General features: G+C 37.9%; 1 protein-coding gene across 1 annotated transcript in view; it reads right to left on the reverse strand.

Annotated features, from left to right (window-relative positions):
• Window positions 1-23,692, reverse strand: part of LOC138040199 (collagen alpha chain-like) — a 94,894-nt gene that overhangs the window by 42,318 nt on the left and 28,884 nt on the right. Inside the window, exons 11-32 of the mRNA XM_068885971.1 lie at window positions 22,899-22,952; window positions 21,279-21,332; window positions 19,158-19,202; window positions 18,713-18,811; window positions 18,395-18,592; window positions 17,601-17,654; window positions 16,866-16,910; window positions 13,167-13,220; window positions 12,849-12,902; window positions 11,260-11,313; window positions 10,304-10,357; window positions 9,717-9,770; window positions 7,711-7,755; window positions 7,299-7,352; window positions 6,834-6,878; window positions 5,491-5,544; window positions 4,416-4,469; window positions 3,429-3,482; window positions 2,335-2,388; window positions 1,639-1,692; window positions 860-904; window positions 579-623 (exon numbers count right to left, since the gene is read on the reverse strand). Coding sequence (XP_068742072.1) covers window positions 579-623; window positions 860-904; window positions 1,639-1,692; window positions 2,335-2,388; window positions 3,429-3,482; window positions 4,416-4,469; window positions 5,491-5,544; window positions 6,834-6,878; window positions 7,299-7,352; window positions 7,711-7,755; window positions 9,717-9,770; window positions 10,304-10,357; window positions 11,260-11,313; window positions 12,849-12,902; window positions 13,167-13,220; window positions 16,866-16,910; window positions 17,601-17,654; window positions 18,395-18,592; window positions 18,713-18,811; window positions 19,158-19,202; window positions 21,279-21,332; window positions 22,899-22,952 — 1,323 coding nt within the window. The remainder of the gene's footprint in view (window positions 1-578; window positions 624-859; window positions 905-1,638; window positions 1,693-2,334; window positions 2,389-3,428; window positions 3,483-4,415; window positions 4,470-5,490; window positions 5,545-6,833; window positions 6,879-7,298; window positions 7,353-7,710; window positions 7,756-9,716; window positions 9,771-10,303; window positions 10,358-11,259; window positions 11,314-12,848; window positions 12,903-13,166; window positions 13,221-16,865; window positions 16,911-17,600; window positions 17,655-18,394; window positions 18,593-18,712; window positions 18,812-19,157; window positions 19,203-21,278; window positions 21,333-22,898; window positions 22,953-23,692) is intronic.

The raw sequence follows: 23,692 nt of genomic DNA on the forward strand, positions 1-23,692 counted from the left end.
TCAGCGTTTTTTGATATACATGTATTGCATTCTGCACTTGTTATCTTCAGAAGCTCATGACTTTGAAGCATTTATCTCTGGTTCAGAGCTGGGGTTTTTTTGCATTTAAAAATGTCCTTATTTGGATGTAATGTAGCTCATGCATTTTCCTGAGCATGCAGCTTTGATCTTATTTTTGTCCATATTTGGGCATAAAATTGGTGTCGTAAAATCCCTAGCTTTGTTCAAAGGAAAAGAGTTGCAAGTTACATGCATCAAGGTCATGTGCAAGTCCGTTATCTTCCATCAAAGTTGAAAACAGTGTTTTTGACCAAGCAATTATTTCGGCAAAGTATGGTACATGTATACAATCAAAACACATCAAACAATTGAAAAATGCCGATACCATTAATCATCTTTGTACTTCAAACAGTGTTAAAGAGCAAGGAGACACCTCTTGACGCTTACTGAAATGTGTGTGCATCTATAATTACTTAGCAAGCACTTCTGGACATATCTGTAGACTTTCGATCAATTTTTTCTCAAAAGACAGTTTAGGATGCAAGAAGGCAAACAAAATGAAACCACAGTAGCCTTACCATAACGCCTGGGGCTCCTCGTTCTCCCTGAGCACCACGTTCTCCCTAAAAGAGCAAAGGAAAATTAAGTTTCATTCAACACCACATTTCACAGATTTTTGTCCCGTAACATTATTGGGAAACCTGCAATGCAGATGGATTTCAAAGGGACTTTGACCAAATCTTTCCTATACAATGTAGCAGTGTCAGTACTTAACACATTAGGAAGCAAAGAGGTTGACCCTATAAAGACTTCAACCAACCCCACCTTGCACACCCACATTAAGGTTACACGTACATACCCTGGTACCGGGAGTACCATCTGTTCCACTTTCTCCAGGCTCTCCCTTGAAGAAAAAAAATAGATTGATTACAAGTTTAAGACAATTCAACCATGATGATGATGATGACGACGATGACGACGACGATGATGATGATCATAATAATAATAATAATAATAATAATTATTATATAATAAAAAATATTATGGGATTTTACGATACAGACTGATCACGTGATAGAGACAAGAAGACCGCACATGATTGTTGTTGAAAAGAGAAATAAATGTTGCAAAATAATAGATTTTGCAATACCATATGATAGCCGTATTGAGGAGAAAGAAGTCGAGAAGGTAGTGAAATACCAGGATCTAGCAAGAGAATTGAAGAAGTTACGGAAAATGAAAACAATGGTAATTCCTATTGTAATCGGAACATATGGGAACAGTTCCAAAAGATCTAAAGAAGAGACTAGAGAATATTGGTATAGAGACCAAGATAGACGAGCTTCAGAAAAGTGTTATTCTGAACACGGCAAGGATTCTTAGGAAGGTCCTAGAAGTTTGAGGAGACTTGTTGTCACCAAGCTTCCTGGAGTACGGAAGTTCCATTGGAAGTCCAATGTGTGAAAACAAGATAATAATAATAATAATAATAATAATAAATACAAGTATTACACAAAAAATGAGCCAACATTACCTCATCATCAAAAGTCAACCAAGTAAACCTTCCATGACTTACTAACATAAGTTTGGACAAAATAATTAGTTCAACAATAACATAATATTCTTAGCAACACTCACAGTCTCTCCTTGTTTTCCGGGTAAGCCTGGAGGGCCCTGGCTTCCTGGTGATCCCTAAAATGGTGGAAAGTACAAAATATAATGATAATTTAATAAATTTGATTTTTGATATTTTATTGGTTTAAACATGACACTTGGCAGGTATGCTTAGCAACAGCCTAAACGATTTTTTTAAGCTTTGTAAGAGAATGTTTTCAATAGCTGTCCACCCACCAAAACACCTGGCACCATTACGGTTTTTCTGTAAAGGCCCCAAGACAATGCACATTATGTTACCACTTAACGAAGGTGCAGGCCTACTATAATTGTTATTGCGCATATGTTCTGCGCATCTCGAGATACTCGGGTTTCCTATCGGTGATGCTTACCAATAGAGTGATATTTTTGCGCGGTTTAATGGTATAAGGAGAAAATAGATCTTAGTAAGTACTCTTGGTATCCAAAAAGAAAATTGGGAGAAACCATGCATTTTTGAGAGATAATTAAACTTTAATTTGAGGAAGAACGCCATACATTGCTTTGTATTTTAAAGCTTTTTATAAATATTATTCATCAATTTAAAAAAAATGCGTGGTTACCCCCAATTTTCTTTTTGGATTTCAATAACACTTGTTAAGATCTACATTTCCTGCATATTCGTTAACCGGGGAAAATACCTTTGAATTAGTAGGCAAATAACAATTCTATCCCACCCACCTGTTGTCCTTGTGGTCCAGGGGCTCCTGCTTCTCCTCTCTCACCTTGACGACCCTGTATGAATAGAACAACAATCCAGTGTTAAAATATAGTGCTTACTTTGAAGGAGCTGTCACAAAATTTAGCCAAATTTAGCGACTGGAAAATGGCAACCAAATCAAGCAAAACGTTAAAAAAAACCGTTAAGCTTTGATGTGAGTTGTTAAAAAGTAATTTCTATGTCAACATTAAATTGCATAGTCCGCATAGTGAGTAAGGGCAAGTTATTGGTAAAACTACACAAAATAAACTGCAGTGGTTATGGCCACCTTTTCTTCTTTAAATTTAAGTCTGCAAAACTCTTGTCCCAAGAAAGATATAGATAAAGGCCGTAAAAGCTGGTAAACGTACTTAATTAATTTGAAGGACATTTGATCACATTTTTTAAAAGCTCATTTCAGTTGTATTCTTGAACAAGAGAAACTAATGCTCTGCAAGCTTGTCTGAAGTTTGATGATGGCAAAACTATTGTTCTGGAACTCTGTGCAAAACTACATTCAGAATAATGATGATGACGACAATAACAAAACAACAACAACAACAACAGCATATTTACAGGCTTGTCAATTGAATTTGAAAACACTTCAATCAAGGCCAGTCCTGTTTATTAACCATACATACATTGTATGTGCAAGGGACAATACATATACACACAGACACACTAAGTGTTGACAATCATACAGTACATGTACAGACATCTTACATTTAATATCAGATACAGTACATATTTCTGAACCCTCTTCACAATACATTCAGTTTCAAATCTCAAATATGCAACTGCCCCGATAAGGGTTGCTCAACCTAATTTCTCCAGAATCAGTTGAAGTCTATGGACAGCATTAAAATGTGCTGCACACCGTAAACTAAAATTACATGCATTTTTTTACATGTACCAGATAAAGGTACCATTGCAAGCCTCATTTTTTTTATAAAATTCACATCCTACTGAAGGTCTATCGAAAGTATATTATATGTCACACAACATTGACAGCATTGTGACATCAAAATTAACTTCAACATCTCTGATACATGTAAATCATATTCTAACAAATTACCTGCGTTCCTGGTATTCCAGTAAGTCCTCGCCTTCCAGACATTCCAGTCTCACCCTTACAGAAGAGAACAAATAGTATCAAACACAACCAACACTAGCTGCAATGATGAGAAGTTAAAGCATGAATTTAAATCAAAGTGTGCATCTCTTGAAAGATATAAATGAAGGTGACCTCTTATTCAAAAATGTACGCTAACCAATGGCAAGCCGATAGCCAACCAACAGTTTTTCCTGCCTGACTGACTTTTCCAACACTTTCAACAGGTGCAGAAAAACTTCTGAAAGGTTGATTCGAACCTTTCCCTTCCGTTGAAATGTTTTTCCATTATGGGCATTCCCAACATTTCTAAACACATCCTGCATACAAATTGCTAGGACAAATTTGCCCAGGAGATTTTCAAATGTTTCAAACAGCTTGGGCAGGCAAGTGAAGAGAACGGACAAATTTTCCAACACTTCAAATGCCTTTAGAAATTGCAGGAAGAGCAGGAGTCAGTTTAAAACAAGTCATACATGTACAAGTATCCAATGGCCAACAATCTGCTTGAGCCATTCTACAAAAAAATGTTAGAGTATTTTTTTTTTCACTCACAGGAGGTCACAAATGTGAACTTTTCTTTAAATTCTTTCACCCCAAAGAGATCCTTCAAAATCTATCTCTGGCAAAAGTCAATAATTTATTCCTTGATAGGACAGCCAACGTTGGGTAAAGGGTTTACCATCCCTCTGTAAATTTCAAAACATTTACTTTGTCCTTAGTGATGAACCTATGACCACCCTTTAAAACAGAACTGAAAATTGCTTGTCCAACACTGTGCAAATTCAAGCCACCCTGGAGATCCCCCGAGTGTCAGGTGAAACAATAAAAATTACATGTAGCACGATCTGGTAATATCGCCAAGTAGATGAAACTCATTATTCTTATCATTTAGACTACAATGTAGGTTGTTTCATTGACACTTTTAGGGAGAAATCAGAGGTTGATTACCTTTGCTCCTGGAGGTCCAGGTGTTCCAGGTTCTCCATCAGCACCTGATTCACCCTGAGAAATAATAACAAGCATTTCATAATCAACACATTCAACCAACATTGCAAATTCAACGAAAAGAACATCATTCTGCTAATGTTTTCAGTTGTCGTGTCTTTTCCTGTTCATAGTAATGTACTCAAATTTATTCAGTCACACCCAGTTTACCAGGATGAAAGGCTGGAAAGTTCAACATTGACACAAAAATTTGAAGTCAGTTTTGCTTTTTCCTTCCTGCTGATTTACTCTCTAGACTGGTGATGGTTTTTCATCTTGGTCTCCTGTTTTTTCTATAGTCTTTTGAAGTCAGAACCTCATCCAAGAGGATTGGAAGAGCCAGTGCGGCCCAGTGGTTAAGGCACTTGCCTTGAGATCCGGGGGGATCCCACGTTCAAGACACCTTCTGACCACTCCTTGAATTTGTTCCTGGTTGTCCCTGGTTCAACTTCTCATCTGCACTTGTAAATAGTCAACTAGCTTCCTCTGACCAGTTGGGATTCTTAACAGTTGCTGTTTAATGTTCTGTTCTGCCGTGATTGTGTTTCATTGGCCCTGAAAAGCCCCTATGGGGAGTGGTCAATTAAGTACATGCATGTATGTATGTATTTCAATAGACCACATTCATATTCTCAGTATTGGACTGGAACTACAATAGCTTGCAATGGAGGCTAATGCGGGGGATGATACTAAAAAGTATTTGCATTTTAAAAGATTCCCCCGCATTAGCCTCCATTGCAAGCTAGTTCCAGTCCAATACTGAGAATACAAATATGGTCTATTGTCCAGCTCGAAATCTGTGATGCAAGTTGTCGCCAACTTGAGATTCACCACATCAGCTTTAATCTTGGGCACAATGCCAATCAGCAAACTAAACAAACCAAGTTGGTTTTTCAAGCTTCAGACAAAAGAAAAATTAATTAACTTTAAGAACTAAAGTAAGACATCTTATGAGCTTCCTTAGCTGCTCTCGTAATTCTTCTTCTCCCTCCCACACTCACACAAACACTTTTCTCGTTAGACTTTCTTTACCACTAACCATCGATCCTTTTGATCCAGTCAATCCATCTGGACCAGGTGCACCTGGTGATCCCTTAGGACATAAAAAAAAAGATAAGTAACGATTCAACAAAGCCATACGTGATGTACATAGTGCCATACTTCTTAAAATACCGGTAATTCATTTTGATATCTACCAAGCTCAAGAAGATCATTGCTTTTTTTAGTCTAAGCTTCACTGCTGGTGTTGTCCAGTGCTCTTTAAAAGTAACGAGAGTGAAATCATTCCGAATTTCGAGCAAACTGATGCATTGGTTCAAATGTAAAAAAGTGAAGTCTCTGCTTACGAGCCAGGAGGCTCATCAGGCCGGCGCTTATCTCCAGCTTCTGTAGAATGAAGTGACTAGGAGTATTTCTACTCCCCCCCCCCTGGATGGGATGCTAGTCCATCGCAGGGTTACCCCCAGCATTACGCCGGTACCCATTTATACACCTGGGTGGAGAGAGGGACCGTGAGAGTAAAGTGTCTTGCCCAAGAACACAACACAATGTCCCTGGCCAGGCCCCGAACCCAGACCACTCAATCCGGTGTCGAGCACACTAACCATGAGGCCACCGCGCCTCCCACAAATGTGGAAAACATAAATTCAATACACTGAGATTTTGAAGTAAAGAAATTTCAATAAATATTCACTAAAATAAAGCGAAATATCAACAAAATGTTTGAGTGCAAAGTGACATTAACCATTCAGTCTACACTTGACTGCAGTTTTTAACAGACAGATTTCACAGCCTTACAACCTACGACATCTTGTTTGAAATCTAAGCCTAATGCAGCAATGTTCAAATTAAAAACCATTTTTAGGTTGCTGAGTTAACTTTCCTCCCATAGTCAAAGCTCAACATTTAAGAAGTTGTGATCGCGACAAAATGAATTCTTATTAGACATTCAGCTCTTTCAACACTGGACAAAACTGATTTATAGACTGAACCTCCCATCTTGGACAAAACTTGATTGGGAAAATTCCACTTTTAACATTATTTGTCATGCACTTACAAAGTCTATACATGTCACTTATACATGTACCAATGTTGGTATTGTATAGTGCACAATAGTGTGCAAGCCTTTGGTTACAAGTACGGTATTTCTTAACCAAGATTGGATTAGTGGGAGGGGGAATGTTGACAGAATTTAATCTTTTATCACACAGACAAATGAGGAATGAGCATTTATTATTTTATAGTGATGTGTCACATTTTCCCAATGAGTTCTGTCCAAGAATGTACGTTTGTCAACTTTCATCCATGTACACGTACGAACGTGTCATTCATTGTAAATAGAACTATGATGTCCTAGTCAAAATAACTAAGGATTTAAAATACCTGAGGTCCAGTGGATCCTGGTTTTCCATCAATCCCTGGGTCTCCCTGAAATTGTGAAGAAAGTACATGTATTTCAACAACAGCATCTTTGAATTTTAAAGCTTAGCTCTCAAGATCATTCCAGTCTTGCATTTTTACCCAAGTGTACAAACTAGTCTACAGACTTCTCAACATTTCCCAAACCCTAACCCCAACGACCTAATCCAAATAAGTAATGATCCCGAATAAACTTAAAGGAAGTGCTGAACTTCTCAATCACATTATTCCTGATGTGGAGTGTTATTCTTGTTAAAATAGATGGTATTTAATGCGCTCCTGATTATTAGGTGATAGGTAATTTCAGATGATTGTCTGCATAAACTCATTCATGAGCAACCCAAAAAAAAGAATTCAAGAGAATTAAGTTCAATTTAGGGTTAACCATGTCCACATTGCTCTTAATCAGTTCAAGAGAGATCGACATACAGGTGCTCCACTTTTGCCATCTCGACCAGCCACTCCTGGTTGGCCAGTGGGTCCCTAGAAAGAAAAAAAGCCAATTAAAATGAAGGTTGTCTCCACTAAAGTCCTGTAAATACATGTACATAATAAAACTCTCCCCAACCAGAGATCTACAAGCTTGGACAAAATAAAATGAAAAATTAGTACCTCCCCTCCCCCAAAAATCAATGATAAATCCGCACACAAGTTGAAGCCCGCCTTTTTTTTTTTCATCATTGAAATTGGGGGGAGGGGTGGTCTTCAATTTCCAAATGTCCAAGATTGTAACAATACCATTTAAGAGTGATTTCACTATTTTACATTTATTAGCAATCAATGAATAAGAAATGTACATGTATTGTTCCACAAATGTTTTGAATACATAAATAAAAGCTACCTTAGAACCTTGTTGTCCTGGCTGACCGCGAAGACCAGCAGCTCCCTGGTAAAGAAAGACAACTTAATCAGTTTCAAGACTTGCAAGTGTACAGTACATTTTTTGCTAAATTACATCCCAGTATTATTTTCTAACTGTAATGGATACAAGTAACTTTTTATCTTTGTGTTGTATATTGTGTTATTGTGGTAATTTCTTGTACAGTACTGTACATCAAAATATAACACAAGGCTATATTCTATTTTGAACTACAGCATGAGCAGCATAATTAACTTTTAACTCATGGTTAAAGCTGGCAACATGCTAAGGCTTTCATAATTACAGTAAATCCTCTGGTAAGCAACCCCCCCCCCCCCCCCCCAACAATAAGGCCCCCTTATCAGAGTAAGAAAGTTATTAAGCCCCTCCTATTCTTCATAACCAAATCAATAAATGATAGACTGTATTACAGTCAAAACAGCCCAAGCGTTCCTTCGACAAGCAGATTAATGAATTCATTAGTGCAAATTTGATTTCAGGAATCAGTTCAACAATCTGGTTTTTTGATGAATGGTGCAAAATTCAAATCAAGCCTCAGCTCAAAACTCAAATTTTGTTTGGATTATTGCTCACTTCCGGTGCCAGGTCGGCGTGAGAATTTTACAGGTGTACCAATTTGCATAATCTGCCAAGGTCGCAACTAGCATGATTTGCCTTTCTTTTTAAATTCATTTCTCTGTCCAATCTTTAATAATTCGAAAAACATAGTTTGAGGATACTGGTAAGATTACAGAATGGTAATGTTGCTAGAGTGAAATGACGGTTGTTTGGAAGATTATGCAAATCTTTAAACCTGTGAAATTCGTACGCCGGCCTAGCACCGGAAGCCAGCAATATTCCAATCAAAATTGGAGTTTTCAACTGAGGCTTGATTTGAATTTTTCACTATTCATCCGACGAACAGATTATTCAAATGGTTCCTGATATCAAATTTGCAATAATGAACTCAATAATCCGCTCATCAGGAACGCTTGAGCTGTTGTGGATGTAATTAATCACAAAAGTGAAACATACTGGAAATTCGGATTTGGTTCCCACAAATGAATAAAAATATTGCAAAATAATAACTTGTACAACGGGTATAATACACGCATCACTCAATTCTTCATATTAGACAGTCATTTCCCTGGTACAAAATAGGAAGTAGGGAACTGTAAGTGTGGTCTGTTTGTTCTTTTTTTGCTACCAGTGATGCATTTCAGTAAATCAAATAATTCCCCCCCCCCCCCCCCCATCTAATGTGCTTGAAAACATATTAAGCCCCCTGGGGGCTTAATAAAGGATTTACGGTAAGTGGTAAAGTACAATCGTCTGGGTGAGAGTAGTCCTAAGAAGGGCCTTTTAGGATGACAGTGACTAACATTTCGACAACCTGAAGGGAAGTCGTCTTCTTCAGAGTCACGTGATTTGTGTAACATCAGTAGATGACGTAAACACTCTCCGACTGGTCATTGATGACACGATTGGTCAACTAAATTATTATGTTATTGGTTGACTGTCAGTAAAGCCCAGATCTCAATGGCTGTGAAGACCATACATGTAATTGGTGAGTTTCAATCTGTCTATAAGTGAAAAGTCTGTACATGTATTGTTAAATACATCTTCAGTTGCTGTCACAATAATACCTGTAAGTTGGTGAGTGCGTTGTTTGTCTGTTGCTGACGTTGTCTTGTCGATAAGTCGTTTGTGGGGGTGCGGGAAGTTGTAGGCATCGGTTTACTGGTATCTTTTCTCAGTCAGTAAAGCAGCTTTCAGCACGATCCATTGGTACAATGTACACGTAGTTAAGACTTTTTCAAAATTAGATGCATTGATGGGGCAAGTTCTGAAATACCCTACTTACACATATTTCACTATTCAGACCATTTTATCTCAAACAATATTATTATTATCTCAGAAAATTTCAATAATCTAAGTTGAATGTCATATTGAAAGTTTACATATCAATTCAGTGATGCATTATCTACCTTATCACCCTTCGCTCCATTTTGTCCATTCTCTCCTGGGGACCCTGTTGCTCCCTAACATGTTCAAAAGTGCATGACATGTTTTAGTAAAAATGTTGATGAGTCCCAATAAGGCGAGGGATCATCCACTCCCTTAAAAGCTTTCCTTAGCATCAAGATGGCACTAGGAGCTGAGTTAACCAAAGCCACGATAAAAATTAATTGTCAGAGGCATAAGAAATTGTCTTGGACATAACTTTATTATCGAAAATTAACGCTTCATGAAATTAAAGTGAATTTTAAAAATTTGCTTGAATTTAAGTCGTGTTAAGGTCAAGAGGTTTGGAAATAACCCCTCAGTTCACATGACATCACAATCTTTAAACACTAACCATCACATTTCAGAAGCCACGTGATAACATGAAAACATGAAAACGGAAGAGCTTCTTCGATTCTGCACCTTCAGGGCAAGATGATGTACATCCAGAATTCAAAAAGCTAGCCTTTAATTTGACATAGCAACTTTCTTTAAATTTACTCAAATACACTTTATTGAAAGTCCTTCACACTATAAGCTACACTGTACCAACAAAAAAAAAGTTAATTACCTTTTGGCCTGGTATTCCATCAGTTCCAGGAGCACCTCGTGGACCAGGAGGACCCTTGAGGGAACAACAAAAAATTTCAATCAGCAAATTTGACAACTGGTTAGTCCATAAGAGTATTGTAATAAAATATATTGCATATGTGGATTAACTTACAGTAACTCTTTCCCTCTAAAGAGTGATACTTACATACAGTGTATTTTTTACTCTGTTTAATTTAGCGTCCACTGGATGATTCGAAGGGTTAGAGAACCTCTACACAATAAAGCCCTTGGTATCACTAACTATGTCTTTTAACCGAAAGGGAGACAAGGGATGAAACAGTTCTGACAAAATTACATCTTCATCTGCTATCAAAGGTCCCAATTTCAATTCCCGACTAAGTGCCCTACTGTGACGTGCATGGGTTGATCAATTTGTTGGTTCTCTGTTGTACTTTGGTGGTTCTTTTTCAAGTTCATCGCTGCTTTTTCCCTCTCATCAAAGAACCACTTTCATTTGACCTCAGTCTCCAAAAATAAGTAGAACACTTTCCCTATGCTTCTCAAGTTATTATTACATGCCACAATCATTATCATTATCAAAATTAATGACATCACTATGATCATCTATGATTACTTTCATCATCATCATCATCATTATTGTTGTTGTTGTTCACTGTCAACGACAGTGACAACAACAGCGTCAACAATAATGATGACGAAAGTAATCATAAATAATCACAGTGATAACATTTGATAATAAGAACTGATTCTTATTGTTATGTATTTCCTTATCATTATCATTGCCTCATCGCTTTTCCCACTGCAGCTTGCAGTGATTGCTTTTTCCTTTCTCAACATGATAATCACCAGTAACAAAGTTTGTCAATTGAATCTGCAACTCTTTATGCCGTACAAGAGGATCCTGACTAAGATTACACGTAAGTAAGGGTACTAAAAACAAATAAATAGAATTACCGCAGGTCCGACAGGACCAGAAGGTCCTGGGGGGCCATCAGCACCAGGATTACCCTAAGAAAATACAATAATAATTGTTTAAATTTGTCAAAGACTTAAGTACATCATGAAAGATAGAGGAGATTTCCGCATTTATCTGAACAATTCGAGCAACTGTCTCTGATCTTAGACACCCGAAGATTCAGGTGACTTCTACGGGATTCGAACACATCACCTCTGCGATGCTAGTGCAATGCTCTACTGATTGAGCTATGAAGCCTCGCAGTTGGGAGCAGGTCAATTTGTTGGGCTCATTCATTCCCGTGAAAGGACTAATAAATAAACAATCAGTCTTACATCATACATCCAAAAGGTTTTACTCTCCATAAGGTACATATAAGCAAACAAGTCTGTCTTTTTACAAAAAAATAAACGATGATCACAGTGAAAGCCAAGGAGTCCCAGTCCCTCGAAAGCTATGTTCCATTTTCTTGTCCCTGTTGGCAAAGTGAACTTACCTGTACTGTAACAAGCTAATAACTGCTCAGCATTTCTAAACAAACATGTGATCTACAATCACCTATATCAAGACTTAAGTACACTTGTAGGGGTAGTTGCATCTCTTTAAAAGACAGTATCATATACGTTAAAAAATGTACCTCACTTGAAAATACAGGATCATCGTATTAGTCATAAATGATCTTCACGATCTAATAGCCACAAGATAATGTTCAAATTCCTTTGAAAAACTTAACAACGCAAAAGATTTCTAATATCCATGTGTGATTTTTGTTCAGATAAAAATAGATTATATTATTCAAAACAGAAAATATTAGCCCACTGCAACTCATTACAAATCAGTCATTGCACGATTGGTTTCCTCCCACGATAGTTATTTTGATCTTAAGCACTAAAAGGAAATTGAATTCAATAAAAAATGAAAGGTGCCATCATTCAACTTTGGTCATATTTGCTCCTCTCAGTCCAGTTTCAAGGTGCAAATTCTAGAAAATTATTTGATATGTGGTAACTTAAAGTGCCCCTGTGACCAAAAAATCAATTCATATTTTCCTTTGGATTTCAAAACTATGTTAACAAAACACTAAGCCTTGATTTCAAAAAGACACCTCTTTATTTTAACTGTAATTTTCCTATTTAATGGTCCGCCATTACTAACATTATGTTCTTGAGAGAACTGGATCGAGGAAAAAATGACGTCAAACGCTCACTAGTTAAAGAATGCAATACGTGTGTACGCCGCAGAATTAATATGCAGCACAGGGGTTTTGGGCTTTCAGACTTTTAAACTCACGCTTTGCATATATAATAAGCTGCGTTCACACGCTGAAATTTTAAGCTAGTGAGCCTCTGACGTCACTTTTCCCTGGATCCAACCGTCTGAGGTCCAATCGGTCAGTTTTGGACGTGAGTAATGGCGGACCGTGAAATCCAAAACTTACACTCAAAGTAAACGGCCTTTGGATAAAAATCAAAGCTCAAAATTTTGCCAGTCAGGTGTTAACAAACACACTTTCAAAATCTGAAGGAAAAAAGGAAGTGGTTTTTTTGATCACAGGGGCACTTTAAGTAAAAGAACTAAAAGTACTTACTCGTCTTCCACTTCTGCCTTGTGGACCAGAATTTCCAACAGGGCCAGGTGAGCCCTAAAATGTTGAAATGAAGTTGAGAGGCTTGAAGTACATGTATTCAACTCAATGAATGAAGGGGGTAGTTTCTAAAAAAACACCGATATCACCTTGCGTACCCGGTTGAGCAAATCAAGATTGATTCCCCCTACAATACATTTACCCTTTTTACAAAGGGACTTCTAGGTTGCCTCCTCAGGTTTTGGCCTCTGGGCCAAAACCCTGCGGGGCAATTAATATCTGATTTACGATTAGCACACATAATATGTGTTATTTAAATACCTGTGATCCTTTTTCTCCCTTCTCGCCCTGTAACCCAGGTAATCCTGCTCGGCCCTATAACAAAGCGGCACATGTTTTGTTGCATTAACAGAGGAATTTGCTTCCAGATTTCATCATGCCTTATAAATTACTTGACTTCATTGCTTTTCTTATGTAAATCATGTTGCTGTAGCCTGCGAACGCAGACGAATTTCCATGACAATTTCTCTGACGTAAAATCCTTAGCCAATTAGAATTAGGCTCATTTATCTCCAGAACCAACAAGCAGGGAACACGCAAAGTACTCGCGCGTTGTCCACGTGAACAGTCAAGTACGATTAATGGTGGGCAATATGGAGGACATTAAAAAAGATTGTGAGATTTTCGGTACCTAAAACTTAAGTAGCCACCAGGAGGATGCGATCAAGTATGTTGCAGCCTAGAAGAAACGCGATGTTTTCGTCAATTTACCTACACAATTTGGAAAGTCCTTACTTGTGGTGTTTTCGACCGTGCAGTGCTCTGCTGGGAAAAATATTGTGATTGTTATTTTCCCATTACCAATTCTGTTTTTATTGTTTTACTAGAATATTCTACAGTAAGATTTCCTTTGGTCTCCTTTTCTCTGACTCTGGAAGAGACAATGCCTTCAAGTTAGCGCCTTCAGTTTTCAAAGGCTTCTTTAACAAGCACTAGGATCGGTGAAGGGCTAAGAATCCCAAAGAAATCCAGCTTATGCATATTCCGGGGCTTACACGGCGCTTGGGCTGAGTTTACTGGTTGCTTTTCTAGATACTTTTACTATGGCGAAACATCGGGGCAAGAGTCACCAAAACTCAGACATTTCTTTGCCTCCAGTGTGGTGCTTTAATCTTACGCCGATCTCTTAACTTGATGAGTAATGTCACTGTCAAATTGTCTTTTAATAATTTATTTAGTCCTCAATCTCGTCCACTTTACCTACGGCTTTCTTGTATCGTATTGGTCAATAATAGCAGAGCTCCGCGCGCGCCCAAAGTTAAGAAAATATGGTAACCCGTCCATGCGAGAAAATGTGGTTTTATAGCCATGACGTCATGAACGTCCGTATGTACGTCTGTACGTCCACCCCTCTATGTACGCCAATGTGACCAGTATCATGCTAGTTTACAGCATACATCTTTGATATTGGACATCCATCTTTTGATTAATTGACACCTGTCAAAACAAGGTATCCGCTGACCAGTATCACGTGACCATATCGCGGGCTCAAGCTTAGAGCTCACCGAGGTCAGCTGTTTTTTTGAAGTTGACCGCTGACCAGGTACTGGTTTTCGATTGGATTGCAGGCTCAACCCAGGTTAACTCACCTGAACATAAGCGAGGCTTCATTTTTCAAGCGCTTTCTGTGGCTCGACACGGCTACACGGCCATACTATATATATCAACGAAAGTTCTTACGCAGTCAACACTTTTCGTGTTCAGGTGGAAACGGTTTGGAATGTTTTCTTTTCAATCCAGTTTAACATATCATGATATCTGTGGTCCACACTGGTGGCTACGCAGTTATTCAAGTCAAGCATCGGCGGGATGTAAACTTAAAGCCGAGTGTTTATTTTTAACTTGCTTAGAGCTGCTTTTTTCTTTGTATTGCAATTTTTGGCATATCTTTAGAAGTTCTGATAAGGTTACATGATGCCTGGAGGACCTATGTCTAGAACAGAAACGAAAGGACTGAGCGAAAGAGAATGACAACGACAAAACAGAATACCAGTAATAGCTCATACTTAGCTCACAAATTCTTTCCTTAGGAACAGAAACGAAAGGACTGAGCGAAAGAGAATGACAACGACAAAACAGAATACCAGTAATAGCTCATACTTAGCTCACAAATTCTTTCCTTAGGCACTAAGCCGTTTGTAATTTTTACGGATGCGTTATTTAAAGTGGATGCGTATTTTTAAAAGGTGCTTTAATCGGTTCTTCCTTTGTTCAGGAATAAAGAATCAAATTTTTATTGTCAACTGGAATAAATCTGTAATCTTTTGGACATAAAGAAAGAGTTGATTTGTTTGTTTGCTTTCCTCTAAAATGCGAGGGAACAAGTGCTTTTTTAATCCGTTTGCCCAACTTGTTTTCGTTGTACCTCGACAGTGACAAGAAAATTGTGCCCTTACATGTATGTTATAAACACGTATTGTGTTTTCAGAAGTTTGTTTAATTAAAGTACCCAAAGGTTATTTAAGTGTTGGAGCAGATCGTGTTTGAAGTTTGTCCTTTCTTGGTTGCAATGCCGTAGTTTGCCGATTCTTGTACCAAGCCAACCTGGCGTGTTTCAATAAAATACATCCAAATGTGAATTATCTTGTTTTCAGAGATAAAGTGGACTAAAGTACAGTAAAACTCTTCTTTGACCTTGAACTGACAAAGTTGTTTTTATGGCTTCTAATTTTAGCATGATTGCTATTCGCTTCAGGACTATTGACAGTTGACTCTGAAATGGCTTTTCATCCTTTTCCATTTGCTCGCTGAGCTCAAGGGTGTGCTTGTTTTCTTTTAAAAGTCATTTGGTTCAAGAAAAAATTATTGCCAAACTGGTGAATTACAAAGTAAATCTCACTGGAAAAACCGATGTCGCACTCATCGTTTCCTGATTCATGCGATATCGGTTTTTAGCATAAAATTTACCGTGGAATTCACTAGTTAGCCAATGAATTTTTCTATAGAAGAAAGCAAAGAAAATGATTTAATTATTAAAGCAGCAACCGGAAGCATCAAAATGCGGATAATTCGAAACCTTTGATTTTCACAAACCCTACACGCAGTAAGAATAAATAACCAGGGAGCTCCGCTTTTAGGCTTGGCTAAATCTATATTAATATTAGCATTTCATGCAGCAGTTAGCCCACATAAATCAGCTCGAAGTATTAAAGAGGATATGTCCAAAACACTCTTACCAAATACATTTATCTTCTCCTTTGCAACTAAACATTTTGTCTTTCAGAAAATGCAACATTCGCCACCGCAGTGAATTTTAATTCTTTGGCGTTATTTACTCGTAGTTGATCACTTGACTCTCTGTTCTCTCATGCAATGTGATTGGCCCAAAAAAAACCAAAGCAGTTACGTCACAGAAATCGTTTTACAGCTCCATATCGCAGACGCTATTTTTCGGGGGAGAGAAACGACCGCCGGAAATAGATCTGCATTTGCAGGCTATGTTGTTTTAATGCTAATGAGTTCTATTTACATGTAAATAAGAAAAGTAGTGAGGTTTGTATCAAAGCAAGCTTGGTCAACTCCAGCCTCACTTTTACTCAAAAGCCTGGTAACTAAGCACATAACTGTACAATGGTCCATTTAGGCAAAATTAAAGCCAAGCCAATGCTGCAGTTTTGCCTGGGGTACTTGGGGGACTCCACGGATCTTTTCGGGGGCATTGCCATGTGCTTTGGCTTGAGGTTCTTTTTTGCTTCCTTGCTTGCTTTTTTTCCCTCCCTCCCTCCTGTACTTTGGTGCAAGTATACATTCCATACACTGTTTCTTTCTCAGTGATGTGTTGACAGGTGCCTGGGAGGTGGACTGTGGCCCAGTTGCCATGGTGACTTCTTTACTGCTGGGGAGAGTACTGCCTCCTATCTTGCTACCTTTACGGTACCTACCCTTCGATAAATTTGCGTTGCGTTTTTGTGCTCTCTTAACCTGGTTAGCGACATTTAAAATTTTATGGAATTGACATACCCTATCTCCAGGAGCACCAGATCTTCCTTGAGCACCCGGTACACCCTTTTGAACACAAGGAACAGAAAGCAATAATTATATTATAATAAATTGCGATAAAACATTTCTTAAAATCATTTTAAGATAAAAAAATTTGCTAAAAAACTACTAAAAAGCGACGACGTTTCGAAGTTAGCTAAACGGCATTATCAAGTCAAAATATGTTAGTGAGTTTCGGTCTATAAATACTAAAAAATAATAGCTGATTAAAAGCTGTAATGTGGGTAAATAATGATTAAAAAATTAAACAAAAAGTTTCACACATATGGAGTCCGTCTGAGTATTTAACTTGGGCTTAAGATTCTTGATGAAGAGCATTTCAAATACTAGACAATCAAATTTGCCCTGGCACTTTCTCAAAACTGTGAATTGGTCTTCTTTCAAAAGGTTGTTGTTACCGTGAGCTTCTAAGAAATGAATACTGATTGCCGCATTTTTGTGCTCAGCAAATGCGTTGATGATAGGTGTCGGGCTGTGTACCCGACATAATCTGCGTCGCAGAGATCACATGAAAAATGGTAAACAACACACTTTTTGATTTTTTTGATCTTAAAATGATTTTAAGAAATGTTTTTATAGTCAAATGCTTTTCAAATCACTTCTTGTTCGTATATTATAATACAAAAAAACAAAAGCAAAAGCAAATGTTTTATATAAGACACTCTCTTGTACTGGTTGCTGTACATGTATACTTACAGCACTTCCAGGAGCTCCAGCTTGTCCTGGTGGACCTGTGGGTCCTAAAGGACCCTACGAACGGAACACAAGAGCAATGTCAAAACATTTAACAACCACTGAAATACATGCACCATGTCCCCTTTTTGACCCAATGACTCCAAGGAGTCTGTCTAATGCCAGACGATTTTACTTGTCGATGGGCAAAGGTTCAGGAGTCAATGGACCAACAAATTTTACATCCGTTCCGCTATAAACCATTCACTCCAAGGAGTGGGACTTACCGGTAATGGGTTTTACTCCGTCTAATGCCAGAAAGTTTTACCCATCCATGTGAGCGGTTCAGGAGTCAATGGAACTTTGACTCCCAAGCAGGCCTGAACCGACCATCATTACTATTTTACTCAATGGGGGAACCCCTGGGAGTCAATGTGTTAAGCACCTTTCCAGAAAGACATGACCTTATATACTTAACTAGCTTTTCCAATTTGAATGGAAAATCATTGGCAATTAATGGAATGACAATTTTCCAATAAAATGCTGGTTATTGTGGAGGATGATGATGATGACGATTACAGTAATTTTAAGTTTGACAACACAAATTTTCCCTTCTATCCCTCACTGCATTTGATACTCCCTTATAAAAAAATTTGTACTTTTTGTAAAGTGTTCCTCTACAGCAATGGACAGAGAAACCTTAATTCAGTTCAGTGTAATCCCCCTTCCGATAACCTGAAACAGTTTTAATACGTACAAAGACATTGTCAAAAAAGGTTATACATTGTCAAGACCGTTTACTATTAAATTTTACATACCATGTTTCCTTTCTCTCCAGGAGCTCCACTTCTTCCAGGATTGCCACTCCTACCATTCTCACCCTTAGGCCCTTGCTCTCCAGAAGGTCCCTGCTCCCCTTTCTCCCCTACGTCGCCTTGTACCCCTGGCTCACCACGATCACCTTTGGCTCCAGGAACACCGGGGGAACCAGGTGCACCAGCTTGTCCTCTGGGACCCTAAAAATTGATGGATCAACTAGAGGTTGAGCAAGATAGACCCTCAAACACAATAAGCATGGAACAGTGTCCACTTGTGATCACTGATCTAAATACACTTTACCTAGAGAATCTGCTTACCGGGTTACCCTGATCACCAGGGGATCCTTCAGGTCCCCTCTGGCCCTGTGGTCCTGGTCGTCCCCGTTTCCCAAGTTCTCCTACCAATCCAGTTTCACCCTAAACATCAAAACAATAAATATTTTCAGTTCAATACTGGTTTTACTACTTCTACTACTAAGCGAATTTCCATCGAGTGTCGTAAAACCAAAACCAAAGCAATTACACTGGCCAATCAAAAAGGATGGAGAAAATCCTGTAAGACCCTGAGTGTTGGTTCGACCAGAGTTGAACTCACAACCTCCCACATGGCAGCGTGGCACTCGACCAACTGAGCCACTAGTGTGTGGTGTTTTGAATTCTGTCTGGGAATTTCCAATTCAGATGAAATCTCTTGTGATAAGGATACCTCCTTTGTTACTGCCAATAACGTACATGTATAAGGAGAAAGAGTTCAAATACTCACAGGATCGCCATCGATACCAGGTCTTCCTGGATCACCAGAGACACCCTAAACAAGATCACAAGTATGTACAACAGTTAGCATAGGAATCTTAAAGGGGCAGCGTCACACTATTTTAGTCAAACTTCAAAACACTACAAACCGTCCTTGCATCAATGAAATCGAAAAATTATGCTGTAGTTTTGTTGCCAATGACTACTGAAGTGCACTGAAGCTATGTTTTGCTGTTTGTAGCCAAAGATAGAGAGAATGGAAACGGATTAAAACTTGGAAAAAAACTTGGAGACAGTGTCTTCAGAAAGATACCAAAAATTAAAGTACGAATGGCTCTTTGTGCCATAAATATATTTCATATCTCGTCAGTGGGTGCTCAGAAATGTTGTTACCCTGCGAGAGGAGTCTCTTTCGATCTTCCTACTGTAGATAAGTCAGGAACAGGAAAGTCAACTGTGCTAGCAGGCTCAACTTTCTTTGATTTGCCGCTCATCCAAACAAATGGATGAGTCAGTCCAGTTTCGACTTGTCAAACCTGTTTTTTAACTTATGAGCATGATCAATCACCAGGCATCATCAATATTCTTTAATTTTACAACAGCATGACAATTTTCTACTGTCTTAATTCCCATGAGTATAATTTCCTCAGTATGTCGGTTACAGAAACTGGTTTGCCAGAATTGAGGAACCTATTAATTTTTTCAGTAAAAGTTGAAATGGCAATTTAACTTGAACTATCTTGAAATGAGACTTTTCTGTTTGGGTTGAAAGTACAGCTGAACCTTCATTAGGTGCATCCTTCTCGGGAGAGAAAAAAAATGGCGTTTGTTCACAACTACAGTATGAAAAATTTAAAAGGTTAGTTTTTGAGTTGAACTTTCATCAGTTAAATAAGAGGTGGCTATTTACATGATGTGCATGTCTACAATTATGGTAGACTGTTTCAAAAAAAAAAAAAATGACAACATTTCTGTTATTTCATTGTTTCTTCCATGTCACTTGCACACTCCTCTGATCTCACAGATTACAAATTAATTTCAGTGGCTAATCGTGTGCATACAACCACAGGCTTGAATATTGATTTCTGAGGGTACTTATGTCACAAATTAAAAAGATTACCTTATTTAATTATAATACAATCAACAATTTCATTATTAGACTCTGATTGGACAAGAGGGTTTAATTAAATGTAAATCATTTACAAATGTAAATTATATGTGTTGCGGAGTCCAAATTCACTTGGACTGGCAATCACATGATTTTGACTGTAAGGTTAATTCAAAACAAAGAGGGAAGACACTTGTCTTGCTCTCATATGTACAAAATCTAAAACAAAAAGAAAAACATAAAAGTCCTCAATTGTTTTTACTTAATAAGGCGGGTGACAGAACAGAATTTTAACTCCAAAGATGACAAAAACAAAGTTTGAAGAAAACTTTGTTGAGTGACTTGAGTTCACATAATTGGATTAAAATTTTGATTCTAATTTTTTTTTCTTCAGTTTCACCACCCAGGTGGTTGAGGGAATTGCACACAAGAGAAATATCCAGCAACAGTGGGCCCTTTTACCAGGCCTAACCACAATTCTGACAACGCAAAATTTTCTGGGGGGCATGCATGTAAACCTCATAAAAATATACATGATTCTGATTGGCTGAGGGCAGTGCAGTTCAAGTGTAACACAGTGCAAAAAAAGGAATACATCGAAATTCTGGATCATGATTGGCTAACAAACAATAGAGTTTGGTTAGAACCAATCAAATATTTTGTTTTCAAATCAATCGCACGCCCTGGATGTCAGAATTTATGCCGCAATTTTCCCCTGATTGCTTTATACGTGTGCGTTTCTTCTGCTTAACCATCTCGAATTTTTCCTAGGTATATTATTAAGTAAACATATGATTTTTCTCGTGCAATTTGGAATAAATATTAATAAGCACTTGTAAATTTTTTCAAAGACTACCGGTACTTACTTACTCTACTTGTGCTTATTTCTTCCAAATTGCACTTGAAATCATGTGATTACCTAAACTAATAATATTGGTTTTAATACAAGTTAGAATTACATTAATTAAAGTATTAATTAATTAATTAATTTTAATTCAAAGCATCCATAAAATAACTTTATACCCTTTCTCCAGGAACACCTTGGTCTCCCTTGTTCCCCTTGTGCCCTTGTGGTCCCTACAAATAAACACATTTACAAAATGTGAAGATGAACAGAATTAATAATTTTTCCTTATTTCTTGCTTTGCATGCTTCTGCCCTACTACTTAAATTGCCCCAAATCGTTTTGCTTAGGTAACCCAAGGGAAAACTGTACACCTACAGCAAACATAATTTATACCATTAACGCCCACAGATAAGCCGCACCTTTTTCCCAAAAAATTGTCCCTAGAAATCAGGGGTGCAGTTTACGTAGTTAGGGTTAGGTTAGGGTTAGGGTTAGGGTTAGGGTTACGTTTTACCTTTTGACTAACAAAGATTTACTATTTTTGCAGGTTCAGATAAATAAGGTTTGGATCATGACTTCGTGTTTCTCTTTCCAATTTCAAGCAAAAATAAAATGGTTAAAAGTAAATTTATCAACTTTTTGGCTTCCGTGGCGCTAGTCTTGAGCGATGATTACCATAACTAAGAATGAAAGGCTATTCTTGTCAGTGTATCGCACAGTTTGGAAGACTGTTGTATAAAGCGAAAAAAGAGGAACGAGGTTAGAGTCAACACTGTACCGACATGTCACCGACAAGATACCGACATCTTACCGACACCTCACCAACTGTCGGTCGTCTGTCGGCTGTCTGTCGGCCGACTGGTAGTCTTTGTTTTGGGAAAAACCTGTCGGTCGACTGTTGGCTGTCTGTTGGCCGTTTGTCAAATTTGGTAGAAACAATGCATTCCTGCTCTCAAAGAAATTTTGCATTGCAAAGAACTTTGTGATGTAAAATCGAGAATAGACCCATGTCTCTCCCATCACGATTGTGGGTCCAAACTACCGCTTGTTTTGATAACTGCGCGCATCTTGCCCGGCATATAAAAAGCGAAATTGTGAGGTAAAAATGGTAAAACATGTTTGCTTTTGGTGGGGAGATTAATACATGTATTGTAGTTGAAAAATATTTGAGTTTACATTTAGGTTCACTTTAACAGTGAGTTTACATTCAATGAACAGTGGATGAAGAAGACTTCTAAAGACCCGACTTTGGGGTTCTTTTGATTTCTCTCAAAAAACTTTTTTCCAAAATTAAATTTGAGGTGCGGCTTATCTGCGGGTGTTTACAGTAATTTTAAGAAAACCAGCTGTTGTTTCTCCAGGCCTGAGTACCAGATTTTCCCCCTAAGATGATGTCAAAGACTGCTTTGCAATGCAAACATTATTGCAAAGCCAAAATAAGAAGCAGTTCATGAACTAATCTCAGGGCAGACTAATGCCTCCAACTATGTAACCTGGCCAACAACAGCCAACTCTACAAACCTTGCACAGTCTGCTGAAGCAATGTGAATGATTTAGGGTAAAAATTACCAGTGTACAGTATGTTATGGTACAGAAATTTGAAGCATAAAACAGTAGATGGCACTTAAATATGTAACTTACTTCAGCTTGATTATCAAGATTATCAAGGACTGGACTTGAATAAAAAAGTGGGATGGCAGGAAAAGACCTTGTACATGTATCTCAATCTTTTTCTCTGGACATTGTAGCTTTCTCCTATGATTGTACTCAACGCAACTATTTTACAAAATGTTAACCTTATCTCCTTTGAATCCTGTCTCACCAGCCAGCCCAGGGATACCAGTAGGACCCTAAATGCAATGAAAAACCAAGTTGTAATGAGAGTTTTGTTTTACAGTCAACTCCTGATAACTCGAACCCTCACTAACTCGAACCTTGCACTAACTCAAACCAAAATCGATTTCCCCTGGATTTCCATAACACATTTACGGCAAGTTTACCCACTGTAACTCAAACTCGCGATAACTCGAACCTCCCGCTAACTCGAAGCAATTTTCCATTCTCTTCAGGTCATTCTCTATATATTTTAACCCTCAATAACTCGCACTACGCCCGTCAATACATAACAAATAATAACAGTGTACTGCAACTGACTATTTCTTGAAAAAGTACATGTAAATCGCATGAACTCTAGCTGTAGCACTAGGTCAATGTTGTTCACTTTGAAAACGGTCTACAAAGTTTCCAGTACCTCAACTTTGATACAACTTTAGTTAATTAATACTTTTACTTCTTTCACTGCTTTGCTTTGTTTTAAGTTACGTTACGTTCTGATTTCTACTGTAATTTAGAAATGAATTGTTCCATTTCCACTTGATTAAAATGTATACTGTATGAATAGAATACATCTTATTCCATGGTTCAACATAAAATATGTGTGGATATTTTGAGAGTTGCGTAGTATTTTTCTGAGCCCCACAGGAGCGAGGAAAGAGACGAGCAACAAGAAAAATGTCCTCAGACAAGTATTATATGTTAAACCATCGAATAAGAGATTTATTATTCCACTACAAAAAAGGAGTTACTTTGC

The sequence above is a fragment of the Montipora capricornis genome, chromosome 1, assembly GCF_036669925.1.
Source record: "Montipora capricornis isolate CH-2021 chromosome 1, ASM3666992v2, whole genome shotgun sequence".
Taxonomy (NCBI): domain Eukaryota; kingdom Metazoa; phylum Cnidaria; class Anthozoa; order Scleractinia; family Acroporidae; genus Montipora; species Montipora capricornis.